At 34.1% G+C, this 13,946-nt stretch overlaps 1 protein-coding gene and 1 pseudogene across 4 annotated transcripts in view; both read left to right on the top strand.

Moving 5' to 3' along the window:
- PKN2 (protein kinase N2) overlaps nt 1-13,534 on the top strand; it is a 143,683-nt gene extending 130,149 nt beyond the window's left edge. For all 4 annotated transcript variants that reach the window (XM_032155445.2, XM_032155444.2, XM_032155446.2 and 1 more), the window contains 5 exons: nt 1,451-1,527; nt 5,611-5,753; nt 9,925-10,032; nt 10,259-10,339; nt 10,427-13,534. In XM_032155445.2, the coding sequence (XP_032011336.1) occupies nt 1,451-1,527; nt 5,611-5,753; nt 9,925-10,032; nt 10,259-10,339; nt 10,427-10,630 (613 nt within the window). In that variant the 3' untranslated portion in view covers nt 10,631-13,534. The remainder of the gene's footprint in view (nt 1-1,450; nt 1,528-5,610; nt 5,754-9,924; nt 10,033-10,258; nt 10,340-10,426) is intronic.
- LOC116469809 (elongin-C-like) lies at nt 5,762-9,929 on the top strand (annotated as a pseudogene).
- Nucleotides 13,535-13,946: the final 412 nt, after the last annotated feature.

Below are 13,946 nucleotides of genomic sequence, written 5' to 3'. Positions count from 1 at the left end.
AGTGCTGGGATTACAGTTGTGAGCCACCATGCCCAGCCAGTAAGGTTATAATGATGTTTTCACGATAAGGTTCTGTTTTATGTAACGGATAAAATATTTCCTGGGCACAGTGGCTCATGCCTGTAACCCCAGCATTTGCGGAGGCCAAGGTGGGAGGATTGCTTCAGTCTGGAAGTTTGAGACCAGCCTGGGCAACATAGTGATATTCTGTCTCTACAAAAAAATATAAAAATCAGCCAGGAGTGATGACATCTGCCTGTATCTTGGCCACTCAGGAGGCTGAGGTGGGGGAATTGCTTGAGCCTGGGAGGTCAACGCTGCAGTGAGCCATGATTATGCCACTGCACTCCACTTAGACAACAGAGTGAGTACTTTGTCTCACAAAAATAAAAAATAAATTGAAAAAAATGGATAAAATATTGTCAATTTGCCTAATTTGTAAACAATTAGTATGAATGGATAGCTTTCTCTTATTCTTTCAGAAGATGAAACTTGCCCTCTGATGCCTTATTAATACTGTTAGCTTTGCAGTTCTTTCTTATGGATGGTATATAAGCAAACTTTAAAACTGGATTAAGTTGGCCAGGTGCAGTAGCTCACACCTGTAATCCCAGCACTTTTGGAGGCCGAGGCAGGTGAATCACCTGAGGTCAGGAGTTCGAGACCAGCCTGGCCAACATGGTGAAAACCCATCTCTACCGCAAATAAAAAAAACTTAGCCAGGCTTGGTGGTGGGCACCTGTAGTCCCAGCTGCTTGGGAGGCTGAGGCATGAGAATTGCTTGAACCTGGACAGTGGATGTTGCAGTGAGCCAAGATCACACCAGTGCACTCTAGCCTGAGTGACAGAGCGAGACTCTTGTCTTAAAAAAAAAAAAAAAAAAGGCTGGGTGTGGTGGCTCACGCCTATAATCCCAGCACTTTGGAAGGCTGAGGCCAGCAGATCACAAGGTCAGAAGTTCAAGACCAGCCTGGCCAACATAGTGAAATCCCCTCTCTAATAAAAATACAAAAGTTAGCCAGGTGTGGTGGCAGGCATCTATAGTCCCAGCTACTTGGGAGGCTGAGGCAGGAGAATCGCTTGTACCTGGGAGGTGGAGGTTGCAGTGAGCTGAGACCGTGCCATTGCACTCCAGCCTGGGTGACAAAGTGAGACTGTCTCAAAAAAAAAAAAAAAAAAGATTAAATTAGATTGTCACAAATAACAAATTAAATACATTCTTCCTTTTTTATGTAACAGGAGAAGAATTTCTCATGAGCTACCTTATATAGAGCAATAAACTTACCAAAAGGAAGAAAACTGAATGTTTGTGATATAGTATTTAAATCTCAAATCATAACTTGGAAATCCCATTTTTAATAAAGTACAGTTCCAATTGCAATTTTTTAAACTGTATAACCTATTGATTTCTTTGATTTTTTTTCATGCTGTATCTTTTTATCCTGAACAGAGATTTGAAATTGGATAACTTATTGCTAGATACAGAGGGCTTTGTGAAAATTGCTGATTTTGGTCTTTGCAAAGAAGGTAATCGAATGTTTTTAAGTTTCTTTTCTGATTCAAAATTACTGTTTCTTTGTACATCAGTAGTTTTCAAGTTTGTCTATGGAAAACAAACTGTACTTTTAACTTTATTCTTCATTAAGACATTGTAGATATAATGAAAACATTGCTTATATAACCTAATTATCACATTAAGAATTTGTTCTGTGAATACAAATAAGGTTAGATGTATAGAAATCATAGTAAGCTTCTCTGCATGATTAATAATTTTGTCACTACTTTAAGGAAGTATTGATTAAGCACCAAAATCGTTTATTCTGGTGAGACTGTACACAGTGAATTTCATAGGCCTGATAATTTCCTTCTAGCTTCTTAAAGCTGGAAACATTTAAAAATAGAAAATAAATAGAGATAGGTATCTCATGTATGTTTTTTGTATATTCAAAAGTAAATAAGTAAATTGGGGAAATTTGAATCAGAGGTAACATAAGAAAGGATAAAGATCATGGGCTTAGGCACCAAACAGTTCTAGGTTTGAATCGTGACTTTGCCACTATTTGCTGTTTGTCTTTGGAAAACTTAGTTTTAACCTCTTTGAGTCTTATTTCCCCAATTATAAAAAAATGGACATAGTTCTTTCTGTTTACTAGTACTAACATTGTCTATCTCCCTCTGCACTGGTGGCTTCTGTTTGTTATTTAGCTTTGTTTCCATAGTACATAACACAGTGCATGGTACATCTTAAGTATTCAGTGAGTGTTTGATTAATAAGTAGTTGGATGAATAAATGAATGAACTCTGTAGATATATGCCCATCACATACCCACTGACCTAATTGCTGAATCAAGTAAGTTTTTTCTTGACTGGGCTTCTTTTTATTGGACACTGTTGATCTAAATGCTTTTGTTTCTCAGCATCTCTCCTTAGCCAGCTGCTCTTCACTGCAATTTTTTGACTAGCAGCTATGTCCTAATGACTCCCAAATCTATTATTTCCTTTCCTATGGATTCCAAAGATATATATTCAACTATCTGCTAGACAGCTCTGCCTGAACAGTGAAGAGACACCTCAAACACTACCGAAACAAAAATCATTTATTTTCCGCAGGTAGTCTGGGAGTTGGTACCACAATCCCCTCAGTCTTCAATCTGAAAGTAAGGAATTATCTTGCGTTCTATCCTGTTCTCTACTTTCCGTATGTAGTTATTCACAAAATTCTACTGCTACTTAACCTCCTGAATATTTCTGAAATCTATCATTTCCAGTCAGCTCCTGCCACCCATCATCTTGTTTTGACAAGACAGATATAATAATCTCCTAATTGTTCCTATTTCTAGTCTTTTTATATCCCAAATCAACCTGCCATGTAATTGCTGAATTGTTTAAGGCGTCCATATAAATACACATCGGACCATGGCACACACCTGCTGAAAACTCTTCAGTGGCTAGGATAAGGTGACATACAGTGCCCTTCTTGATCTGTCTGCCTTCCTCTCCGGCCACATCTCTTGCTGCTCTCTGTTTAGTGCTTTTTGCTCCAGCAACAATGAACTGCTTATAGTCTATGTCTCTCTAGCACTGTCACCCATCCCAACTCTTATTTGCTGACTAACATCTGCTCATCCTTCTCATTCAACTCAAGTGTAACCTCTGCAGGCGAGTTACCAGAGATTCCCTTTTACTACCCCAACTCCCAAGTCTGCTTTAGGAGCCCTTCTTCACTATTCTACATTATCTTGGTCTTCCCTTGTTATTGTAAAATTATCAATAAATATCCATCTTCCTCTAGTCTCCTGTCAGCCCCTTAAAGACTGTGTCTTACTCTCATTTTTGTGTTCCCACTACTTGGCACAGGTGCCTAGAACATAAAAGGTGCAGAAAATATGTGTGTTGAATGACCAGACTTATTAATGCAGTATCATAAAAACATATTTAGTAGATTATATAGCTAACAACTTTTGAGTGCTTACCGTGTGCCAAGAATTTTGCCAAATGCTCCATATGCATATCTCCTGTAATTTATAACAATCGTATGAAGGTAGATAGTTTTTTTGGAGGAAATATTTTATTTTTTATTTTATTTTTATTTGTGTAAATTTATAGGGTAGAAGTGCAATTGTGTTACATGCATAAATTGCATAGTGGTGAAATCTGGGCTTTTAGGATATTCATCACCCAAATAACATACATTGTACCTATTAAGTAATTTCTCATCATCCACCCCCCTTCCACCTCCTCACCCTTCTGAGTCTTCCTTGTCTTATCATTCCACACTGGTAGATGGTATTATTAACCCTCATATACAAGTGAAGAAACCTAGGATTTGATGTTAGACAACTTTCCCAACCTCCCACAGTTAACAAATGACGGAACTGGAACTTAAACCAGGTATTTATTAATCTAGAGCCTGATACTAACCACTTCCATGGAGTTTTACCAGTCTACAAGAAACATAAGTTATATTTCTTTGTTAATTAACTTTTTCCTGGTTTTGTCAAAGTTACTAAAAGGCTGGTGCAGAACTTACATAGATATTAATACTATATCACTGTTTTTTAAGATAATATTTTATTGAAGAAAATAAAAATCATTATGATAGTGTTAAAGAAATTTTGCCAAAAAAAATTTCTCCACTCCATGTGCTAACGTATCTAAATTGTGCCCTTCAAGTCTTGGTTCATAGACACAAATTCATTTCTATTTTATAGTCACTATATATGCATACCTAATTATTCTTAATTTAGAATTGAGAGCTTTTCTTTAAAATTCTTAAAAAGATGACACTTATGACAAGTTTTTAACACTTTGGAATACATAGAGATAATATCTTCAATATGTAGACTATTTATTTGATTAACATATTAATAAATTATGAGGAACATATATTTAAAAACTAGTTAGCTAAAATGTTAATACAGGCTGAGTATCCCTTATCCAAAATGCTTAGAATGAGAAATGTTTTGAATTTCAGATTTATTTGGATTTTGGAATATTTGCATATATAAATAATGACATATCTTGAGGCCAAGACCCAAGTCTAAACACAAAATTTATATATGTTTCATATATACCTTATACATAGCCTGAAGGTAAATTTATATAATATTTTTAATAATTTTGTGCATGAAACTAGTCTTGTGTTAAGTACCTGTGGAATTCTCTATGACATCATGTTGGTGCCCAAAAAGTTTCAGATTTTGAAGCATTTTAGATTTTGGATTTTTGGATTGGGGCGTTCAACCTGTACTCTCCCTTCCCTCCCCTCCCCTCCCCTCCCCTCCCCTCCTCTCCCCTCCTCTCTCTCTCTATATATATTATATATATTGAGATATATATATATTTTGTTTGTTTGTTTGTTTTTTGAGACAGAGTTTTGCTCTTGTCACCCAGGCTGGAGTGCAATGGCACAATCTCGACTCACTGCAGCCTCCATCTCCCAGGTTCAAGCAGTTCTCCTGCCTCAACCTCCCGAGTAGCTGAGATTACAAGCAGGAGCCACCATGCTCGGCTAATTTTTGTTTTTGTTTTTTTTGTAGAGACGGGTTTCACCATGTTGGCCAGGCTGGTCTTGAACTCCTGACCTCAGGTGATCCACCTGCCTCGGCCTTCCAAAGTGCTGTGATTACAAGCATGAGTCACTGCACATGGTCCTATCTCTCTGTATTATGTGACACATTTAGTCAGCTTCTGATTATCCAAGGGTTTGCTTTTTGTTATTTTCGAAACTTATTTTTTTTAGAATGTTGTTTTTATAATGAAGTAAATAAACTTATTTAAGATTGAATTGGAAAGATGATGGAACTTCACAATCAGTTCATTTTGTTGTAATTTCTTAGCTCCCTTGTAATGACAAGAAGAAAAAGTAACTGAAAAGAAACATGGATATCTTATTTCTATTTATCCATTAATTAGACAGTATAGTTGCTATTGCAGTTTTTGCTATACCAGTCCTGACTGTTTTCTTGAAATGTCTTAGATATGTCTGAATTTGTTCACCATGCACAAATGTGCAACTTTAATTTTGCCTCCCAAAGATAGCTTTCATTTTTTTTTTTATGCTAGATTTGTTTTCTTTGCTAACAAATGTTTACATTTTATCTTTTCCAGGAATGGGATATGGAGATAGAACAAGCACATTTTGTGGCACTCCTGAATTTCTTGCCCCAGAAGTATTAACAGAAACTTCTTATACAAGGGCTGTAGATTGGTGGGGCCTTGGCGTGCTTATATATGAAATGCTTGTTGGTGAGGTAAGCAGTGTGAAATAGGTAAGAGAACAGAGGAAGGATGATTGAAATAATAAAGCATGTCATTTATAAAACCACCTAATACTGTCTTCGGTATGAATGGAATTTAAGTTTTATAAATATTTATAGTATACTAGTAGTCAGCTATCTTTCTGTAATACCTTCAATAAAGGTTTTTATGTGGTTTGTGGAATGCATTATCAGTGCTTTGAAAATAGTTCCTTGTATTTCAGTATTGTGCTTTGATTATGTTTTCTGATTTTAAGACATAGTCATTTTATAGGGAATGGAATAACAGAAAGACTAATAAAAAGAATGTACTCTGTACCTGTAAAGAAAAGCCCACTATAGATTGGTCAGAAATAAATGTTACCTTCGACTTCCTCCAGACTTCCATCTGAGCAACACACTCTGCATCCTTGCTTCACCAAGAAACTACTGAAGTTCCTGGGGAAGCAAAGTAGAATTTCGTAAGAACAAAATGGATGGAGAGAGGAGAAAACCTATGGTGGCTGTGAAGGCCCTGATGCCATGTATGTCAAATTGATATCATCTGATGGCCATGAATTTATTGTAAAAATAGAACGTACATTAACATCAGGAACGATAAAAGCCATGTTGAGTGGCCCAGGTCAATTTGCTGAGAATGAAACCAGTGAGGTCAATTTTAGAGAGATACCTTCACATGTGCTATCAAAAGTATTGCTACACTAACAGCTCCACCGAGATTCCTGAATTCCCAGTTGCACCTGAAGTTGCAATAGAACTGCTGATGGCTGTGAAGTTCCTAGATTATTAAATAAAATACAATTTTAAAAAAAATGAAAGAAGTGTTACCTTAAAAAATGGTAGAGGTGAAAAAAATTGCATTTTTTTCCTGTTTTCTATAGATTAACTTAAATTTCTGAGGATAATTGAGTTATACATAGAAATTATTACCATTAGGAAACTGTGAGTTATGTTAAATAAGGCAATAATAGGAGACTAATAATTTATTATGTTATAAAGTGTTAGAAATGTTGAATTGGGGTGAAATTGGGAAAGAGTAAATCTTCTAATAAGTAATTGAAGATTACTTGAAGGGACTTGAACTGGAGATGCAAGAAAAATTGTTTTAAGGGATTGGTTCATTATTCTGCAGTTTCCCCATGCCAGCAGCCTCCCTTGTACACTTGTAAGTTTGAAGAAGTTAGCGGCTGAATGAACAAATTATCAAATTGAATATCAGAAATTTCTAAAATTTTGTTCTATGCTTGTCATTTATTGGCACTTACTCCAAACAAACAAATGGTTTTAGTTTCTCCGGATGGATAGCCCCTTTTGGTATGTCAATTTGAAGTGGATTCTTTGGAAAAGGAGGGAGAAGTATGGCTAATTAAAATAAAATTTATCATGTGCTACGCAGTGTACTGTATGCCTTAAATATTAGTTCCTTTAATTTTGCAACAGCCTTTAATAAGCTCAGTACTGATCTTAAGCCCGTTTTCAGAGGTGTAAATAGAGATACAAAGAGATTAATGACTTGCTTAAGGTCACACAGCTCTCATACGGTGGAGCTGGAATTTTAACCTTGTCACTCTGGCTCCAGAACATATCTAAAGCATTATGCTTTGCTGCTCCAGGATAGGATCTTCAATTCATCCAGCCTTGTTTCTGTTCTTAAGACTAGTGGTCCAGATCTGAATTTTTCACCTCTATTTAGAAAAGCTGTTGTGCAGTGTTTAGGTTGGAAAGATTTATTTTAGCTCCAGTCCACAGTGGCTTTTACTTTCTGAGAGTGCCAGAAGTTCTCATAAAATAGTTAATCTGCTGTAAGCTCTGGCATACTTGAACTCCTCCCTACCCCCTTCCTTTATTTTAAAAGTAACATTTTGGAGGGTTTTTTTTGTTTTGTTTAATGTAATATTCAAGTAAGTATGAGACGTATGAGATTCAATTGTGTGCTTGCTTAAAATTTACTCTCCATATTAGAGATGACATGTGCAAAATATGAGTTTATTACCAACTACTGTAGAATTAATCGCCAGTTGAATCTACTCCCTCCTATTATAAAGCCACTGGAGGGTTTGGCAGAAAACAAGGAAGCTCCTGTTTCATATTTTTTAAAAGGGCTAATTGATTGAGCTCTTTATTACCTAGAAGATAAAAGACAGTGGATTTGGCTATTTCTTCACAGTTGTTTCTTGCAGTTTCTTTTTAGTATCTCTACAAGAGGGTAGCTGGGAAAAGAACTAAACTTAAAACTCATCAGTCTGCTTCATAATTTTATAGCATTAGTGAAACGCTAGTGATAACTCCTTTTTAACTATGATAAAAGTAAGGTGTGGCTAAAGTTTATGTCAGATTTCTCTATTACAAATAATTGTAAACTCGCTGGATATATTATACATGTTCAGATTTGTATACTTCTACTAGTTTTGATTACTGTAAAGACTCCAGGAATAAACAGACATCCCAAGTCCCCTTTTTCCTGTCTCAGATGGGAGTAAAGATACCAGAGAGATTGAACGTAATGCTGGACGTGGTTTTAGATACTATCAGTGTTGACATCTGAACAGACTGTTGGTTTCCTTTAAATGTGCTTAAAACACATTTGTTAGCTTTCGGTTGTTAGCCCTGTTTGCTTACAATCTATTTGCAGAAAAAAGATACTACATATTTTAAGAAATGTATAGATATTTCTTTGCTATTCAGACTTGTAGAGTGAGTTTTCAAGTAAAAATTGTTCAAGCAGAAGACAAAAGTGCTGTCTTTGTATTATCTATTGAAATTCCCATTGAGAATCCTAGTAAAATAAAATTTTCTCCTGACTTACTAATTACTTACTTACTAATCTAATTCTTCTGTTTCAGTCCCCAGAAGAATTAGATTGTCCATGTAGTACATTTGATTTATATATTTTGAGTGTGCTACATTGTCCCATGTAGTATATTTGATTTATGTATTTTGAGTGAGTGAATGAACAAACTCTAAGGTATTGGTAACTGAAAGCTTTGAAATTTTCTTAGCTATGAGCAAGATTAGAAGCTCAGCCTTAAGAAGTTGGATTCTGAATTTATTTTCACAGATTCCTTAAAGATTGCTCACTTTCCCTGGATATTGCTTTCTGCTTATTATTCTTTAAAACTTAATTGGAAGCAAGCAGCCAAATCAAATCTAACGAGGCTAAGTAAGCCTATATTTCTTCAATAGCCAGTGAGAAAATAAGGTTCAAGATACTGATTCATTTCAGTGATTTTAAGGAAGTAAATGATATTTAGACATTCGTTTCCTGATTTTAAAAATGACTGAGTGATTTTTAAGCCATCTGAAAATCTGAGGCAGGCAGTCACATTTGATAGTCACGTTTTTAGCATAGTTGAAAGTTTATTTCTTTGTGAATCAAATTGTCATATTGAATATAATGTAACTACTTTTTTATGTCTCAGGGTCATTATGAAAAATGATTTTAATACTGAGCTTATGGAAATACCCTAAAACTTTTTGTGTTTAGAGCATTAAAAATGCCTGGCAATGTGTGCTTTTTGGGTTCCTTTCAGTCTAATTTTGTTGGCAGCTGCTTCTTAATACAGTCATTATGCCTGCTAATCTCTAATTGTGTTTTACCACCATTGATTTACTATTGACTTTAAAATCCAAAGCACATTTATATCTGATGTATCTCCTCAGAGTGCTTTCCTTTATTATAACATTTATTACCATATTAACCTTATCCATTTTCTTCTGTCTTTCCACAAGATTGAGGTTCTTCGGGATTGTATCTATTATGTAAATATTCCCTACTATCTGTTAGACACTCTAAAAATTGACTGGCCAAATAAGTGATTGAGTGAATGAAATAAAATGGAATGGAGTGGAATGAAATTAAATGAAAAGTCATATCATATATGAGATAGACAAGTTTTTTATAAGGGTCTGTAAAATTTAAAGATTTCAGAAAGAGTATATGGTGTATTCCCTCTGTAATAGATACATATCTATTGTCACTTCTTATATTTCTTTTGTTGTTGTTGTTGTTGTTTTGGTAGGCATGGGTTTGTTGTTTTTTGGTTTTGTTTGTTTGTTTGTCTGTTTTTTCTTTTTCACTGCCTGGATCTTGGTTGTACTTTGAATAGGTGATAAGATTTTACTGCCTTAAAACTTGCTTTAACTTACTCAAAGTTATTTCTTCTAGTCTCCCTTTCCTGGTGATGATGAAGAGGAAGTTTTTGACAGTATTGTAAATGATGAAGTAAGGTATCCAAGGTTCTTATCTACAGAAGCCATTTCTATAATGAGAAGGGTAAGAATTAAAATAAGGATAAGAATTTTTTAAAGACTACTTTAATTTTTTATACTAAAGAAAATTTCCCAGTAGAACTTTAGAAGTTGTTTTTCAGTTCATAAATGTTGCATGGCTCAGACAAAAACAGACAAAATATATCTTAAGTTTTTTAAAGTAATAATCCTCATTAGTGAATTTTATTCTATTGCTTTTATTTTAACTTTTTTATTTTACATTGTGCTAGCTGTTAAGAAGAAATCCTGAGCGGCGCCTTGGGGCTAGCGAGAAAGATGCAGAGGATGTAAAAAAGCACCCATTTTTCCGGGTAAGTGTGACTATTTAAAATTTTTTATGAAACTAGAGCGATTAGATGTAACAAACTAAACTAGTCATTTTTTATTTTATGATCCAGCTAATTGATTGGAGTGCTTTGATGGACAAAAAAGTAAAGCCACCATTTATACCTACCATAAGAGGACGAGAAGATGTTAGTAATTTTGATGATGAATTTACCTCAGAAGCACCTATTCTGACTCCACCTCGAGAACCAAGGATACTTTCGGAAGAGGAGCAGGAAATGTTCAGAGATTTTGACTACATTGCTGATTGGTGTTAAGTTGCTAGACACTGCGAAACCAAGCTGACTGACTCACAAGAAGACCTCTTAAAAATAGCAACCCTTCATTTGCTCTCTGTGCCACCAATAGCTTCTGAGTTTTGTTTTGTGTTTTTTTTTATTTTAATTGAAACGTGAAGATTTGTTTAAAAGTACCATTCTAATACTACTTCAAAAGTGGCTTCTCATTGTACTTCAGCGTAAATATGAGCACTGGAAACAGTTTCATGGAGTTTAAGTTGAGTGAACATCGGCCATGAAAATCCATCACAAATACTTTTGGATCAATAGTCTATTTTAAAAAAGAGAGAAAAAAACCACTTTTTTATAGTCCCTAGCTTTGCCATATGCCCGCCTTAAGTGGAAGGAAAATTAATCACTTAACTATGTTTTACAAAAAGAAAAAAAGGGCTTGGAATGCTATTACTGTTCACACAAAGTACGATTCTGTTAGAATAAGGCAAATGCTCCTTTTTTTAAAAAAAAGACATTACTGTAATATTAAAAGACATGGCAGTTTGTATACAATTTGGGGCTTGATTTTTTTAAAAAAACAGAATGAATTGATGTCTTATTTTATAAATGTTCTATATTTATTAGGAGAAAACTTTATATTGCCTTTTTTTATCAACCATGTAACAGAGGCTTATAGCTTTCCAACAGAGCTGCTTGCCAAACAGTTTTTTTGTTTATTAAACAGTGCTGAAACAAACAAGATCAGCATTTACTCAAGATGTTAAGAATGAGGACTTTTAATCAGCTGAACCAAGATATTGTTACCTGTCTGCATTCCCAAAGTCTAGATGCTCAGTATGTTCAGTCATATCTTCAGAATCAGTGAACCGATTACCCCTTTTTTGATATTCACTCTACATCTGCCAACCTAGTTCACCTTGGTTTTGTGTCTGCTGTAGAAGGGAACTATAACTTGGTTAAACCGTAGGGATTATCATTGTATACATGCTGTGAACATGTATATGTGCAAGTTTCAATGTATTCTATGTTGTCGGCTTATTATTTAATTTTACCACTTCATCACTTTTGTACAGTGGCCAAGCAGACACCTCAAACTCCAGCATTTACATTAAGTGCATTTGTACATTTTAGGCCACTGGATCCAGATTTTATATTGGCAGTTATTGAGGGCAAAAGCAATATATTGTAACAGAATGTATAAATATTTTTGATAAAACAGTCTATATTTTATAAAAAAATGAATTATAACACTAAAGCTGTACCTCAAAAGTCTCAAAAATAATTTGATGAAATATTTTATACAACTCTTCAAAGGATCCGTCTGTGGCTTTTTATACTCTTCTAGGGTTGTCTTTTTGCAAACCATGACTTTCCACTTGCCTGTAGTTTTTTGTTTGTTTTGGTTTGGTTTGATTTTATATTTTTTTCTCCTAATCTATGACTTTATTGTTTTTTCTTAGTTTAGTAATAGCATCTTTGATCCTGTGCTTAGCATGTTAGGGTCATTATACCTCAGGAACAGCAAGCTGTTAAGTAACCATACTGAATTAACTATTTAATCACAGTAATCTTATCACCTATTCAAAGTACAACCAAGATCCAGGCAGTGAAAAAGAAAAAACAGACAAACAAAAAAAAAAAAACAAAAAACAACAAACCCATGCCTACCAAAACAACAACAACAACAAAAGAACTATAAGAAGTGACAATAGATATGTATCATTACAGAGGGAATACACCATATACTCTTTCTGAAATCTTTAAATTTTATAGACCCTTATAAAAAACTTGTCTATCTCATATATGATATGACTTTTCATTTAATTTCATTCCACTCTATTCCATTTTATTTCATTCACTCAGTGGAATGGAATGGAAAACTGAAGATTGGAAACTCAATTTTAAGGTGTAAATTTTACACCTTAAAAATTGTTCAGGTGTAAATCTTATGAGAAACATGAAAAAGCACACTGATTTATGGAGAGTTGAGCTAAAAACATTTATAAATATTTGCTGGGATGTTTTAGCATCTTTTCATTGTACTCTGAGAACAATTAAAATTGTCCAGAGATCATTTATATTACCTTCCAAATTGTTTATTACCCAAGATCCTTTGGGAGAAAATCTTATAGAAAGGGGGAACAATATGTGGTTTAAAGTTATTTTAAAATGCCAGTTAATTTCCTTGGCAAAGGACAATAGAGGAACTTAGCCTAATTGTCTGGCTTTAATTTAAACAGTGTTAATACAACATTAAAATAAAACACTAAATACTTTTGAGGTACAGTCTGCTCACTTTTTCGGTTCTCAAACAGCAAAGAAAGTAATGTCTAAAATAGGCTTTTAGCATTAAAAACGGACAGCATTTTGTAACTACACAGTGTACAGAATTTTTTTTAATTGAAGTCAAATCACTAAAAAAATTAGAAGGCAGGGTCTATTTACACAAGCTGAAAGCACTAATTTTTTGTAGTTTAAAATATAGATATATTTTAGTCAGATTTAAAATTTTAAGCTTTATAGAGTGTAAATATATTTTGCTATTACTGTATGTGTATGTGACTGCTCAAGCACTTTGTAAAGAAATTTGGATATTTTAGAATGGTACACTATGCATTCAAATGAAATGTGCCTTTCACTATGTCATTCTAAAAAAACAAGTGTTTTTTGCAGTCATAAATTATCACAAATGCACAAATTAAAGTCTATATAGATTGAAATTTGTAACTTTGGTTTTATGTATTCTTTCCTTTTATAAACTTCCTAATGATTAAAATACACTTTAACTTTTCTGTGTTCAAAATCTCAAAGAGTAATTAACTTTAGTAAACATTCTTGCAAGTATTTTTTGTCCTAGGGAAGGCTTAAAACCATGAACATTCAGAGCAAATTGTCCACTTCACTGGGAACAATGGGAGAAGTTTGTATTCTGCTCCTATAAGGTCAGTAGCATCTTTTATTTGAAGCATATTTATGGACTGCTTACTGTGTATAGATACTGAGAATAGGAAGTTTTTTTTTTAAAGCAACAAAATGTTGATGAATGAAGAACAGCCTGCTTTAATATTAAGATGCAAGCACCAGTATTGTATGTACTTTTCTCTTGTTTGAGGTTAGCTTATTTTAATTTAGGACCTGGCTTCTCAAAAAGGCAAATGAATAAAACAGAATACTAGTATTTTATAGTAATCTTACTTAAAAATTACAAATAGAATATTTTAGAAATATAAAATGATCCATGCTCTCCTTGTAACACAAATTGAGAACATAATGGAAATTGCAATCATATATTGACTTGGTAAATCTGCTGTACAGATTCAAGTCTAACAAGATTTTTGCA

This window comes from Hylobates moloch, unplaced genomic scaffold, assembly GCF_009828535.3.
Source record: "Hylobates moloch isolate HMO894 unplaced genomic scaffold, HMol_V3 SCAFFOLD_5, whole genome shotgun sequence".
In the NCBI taxonomy this organism is placed as follows: Eukaryota; Metazoa; Chordata; class Mammalia; order Primates; family Hylobatidae; genus Hylobates; species Hylobates moloch.
Note: the sequence above shows the minus strand (reverse complement) of the source record. Positions and strands in the feature narration are given on the sequence as shown.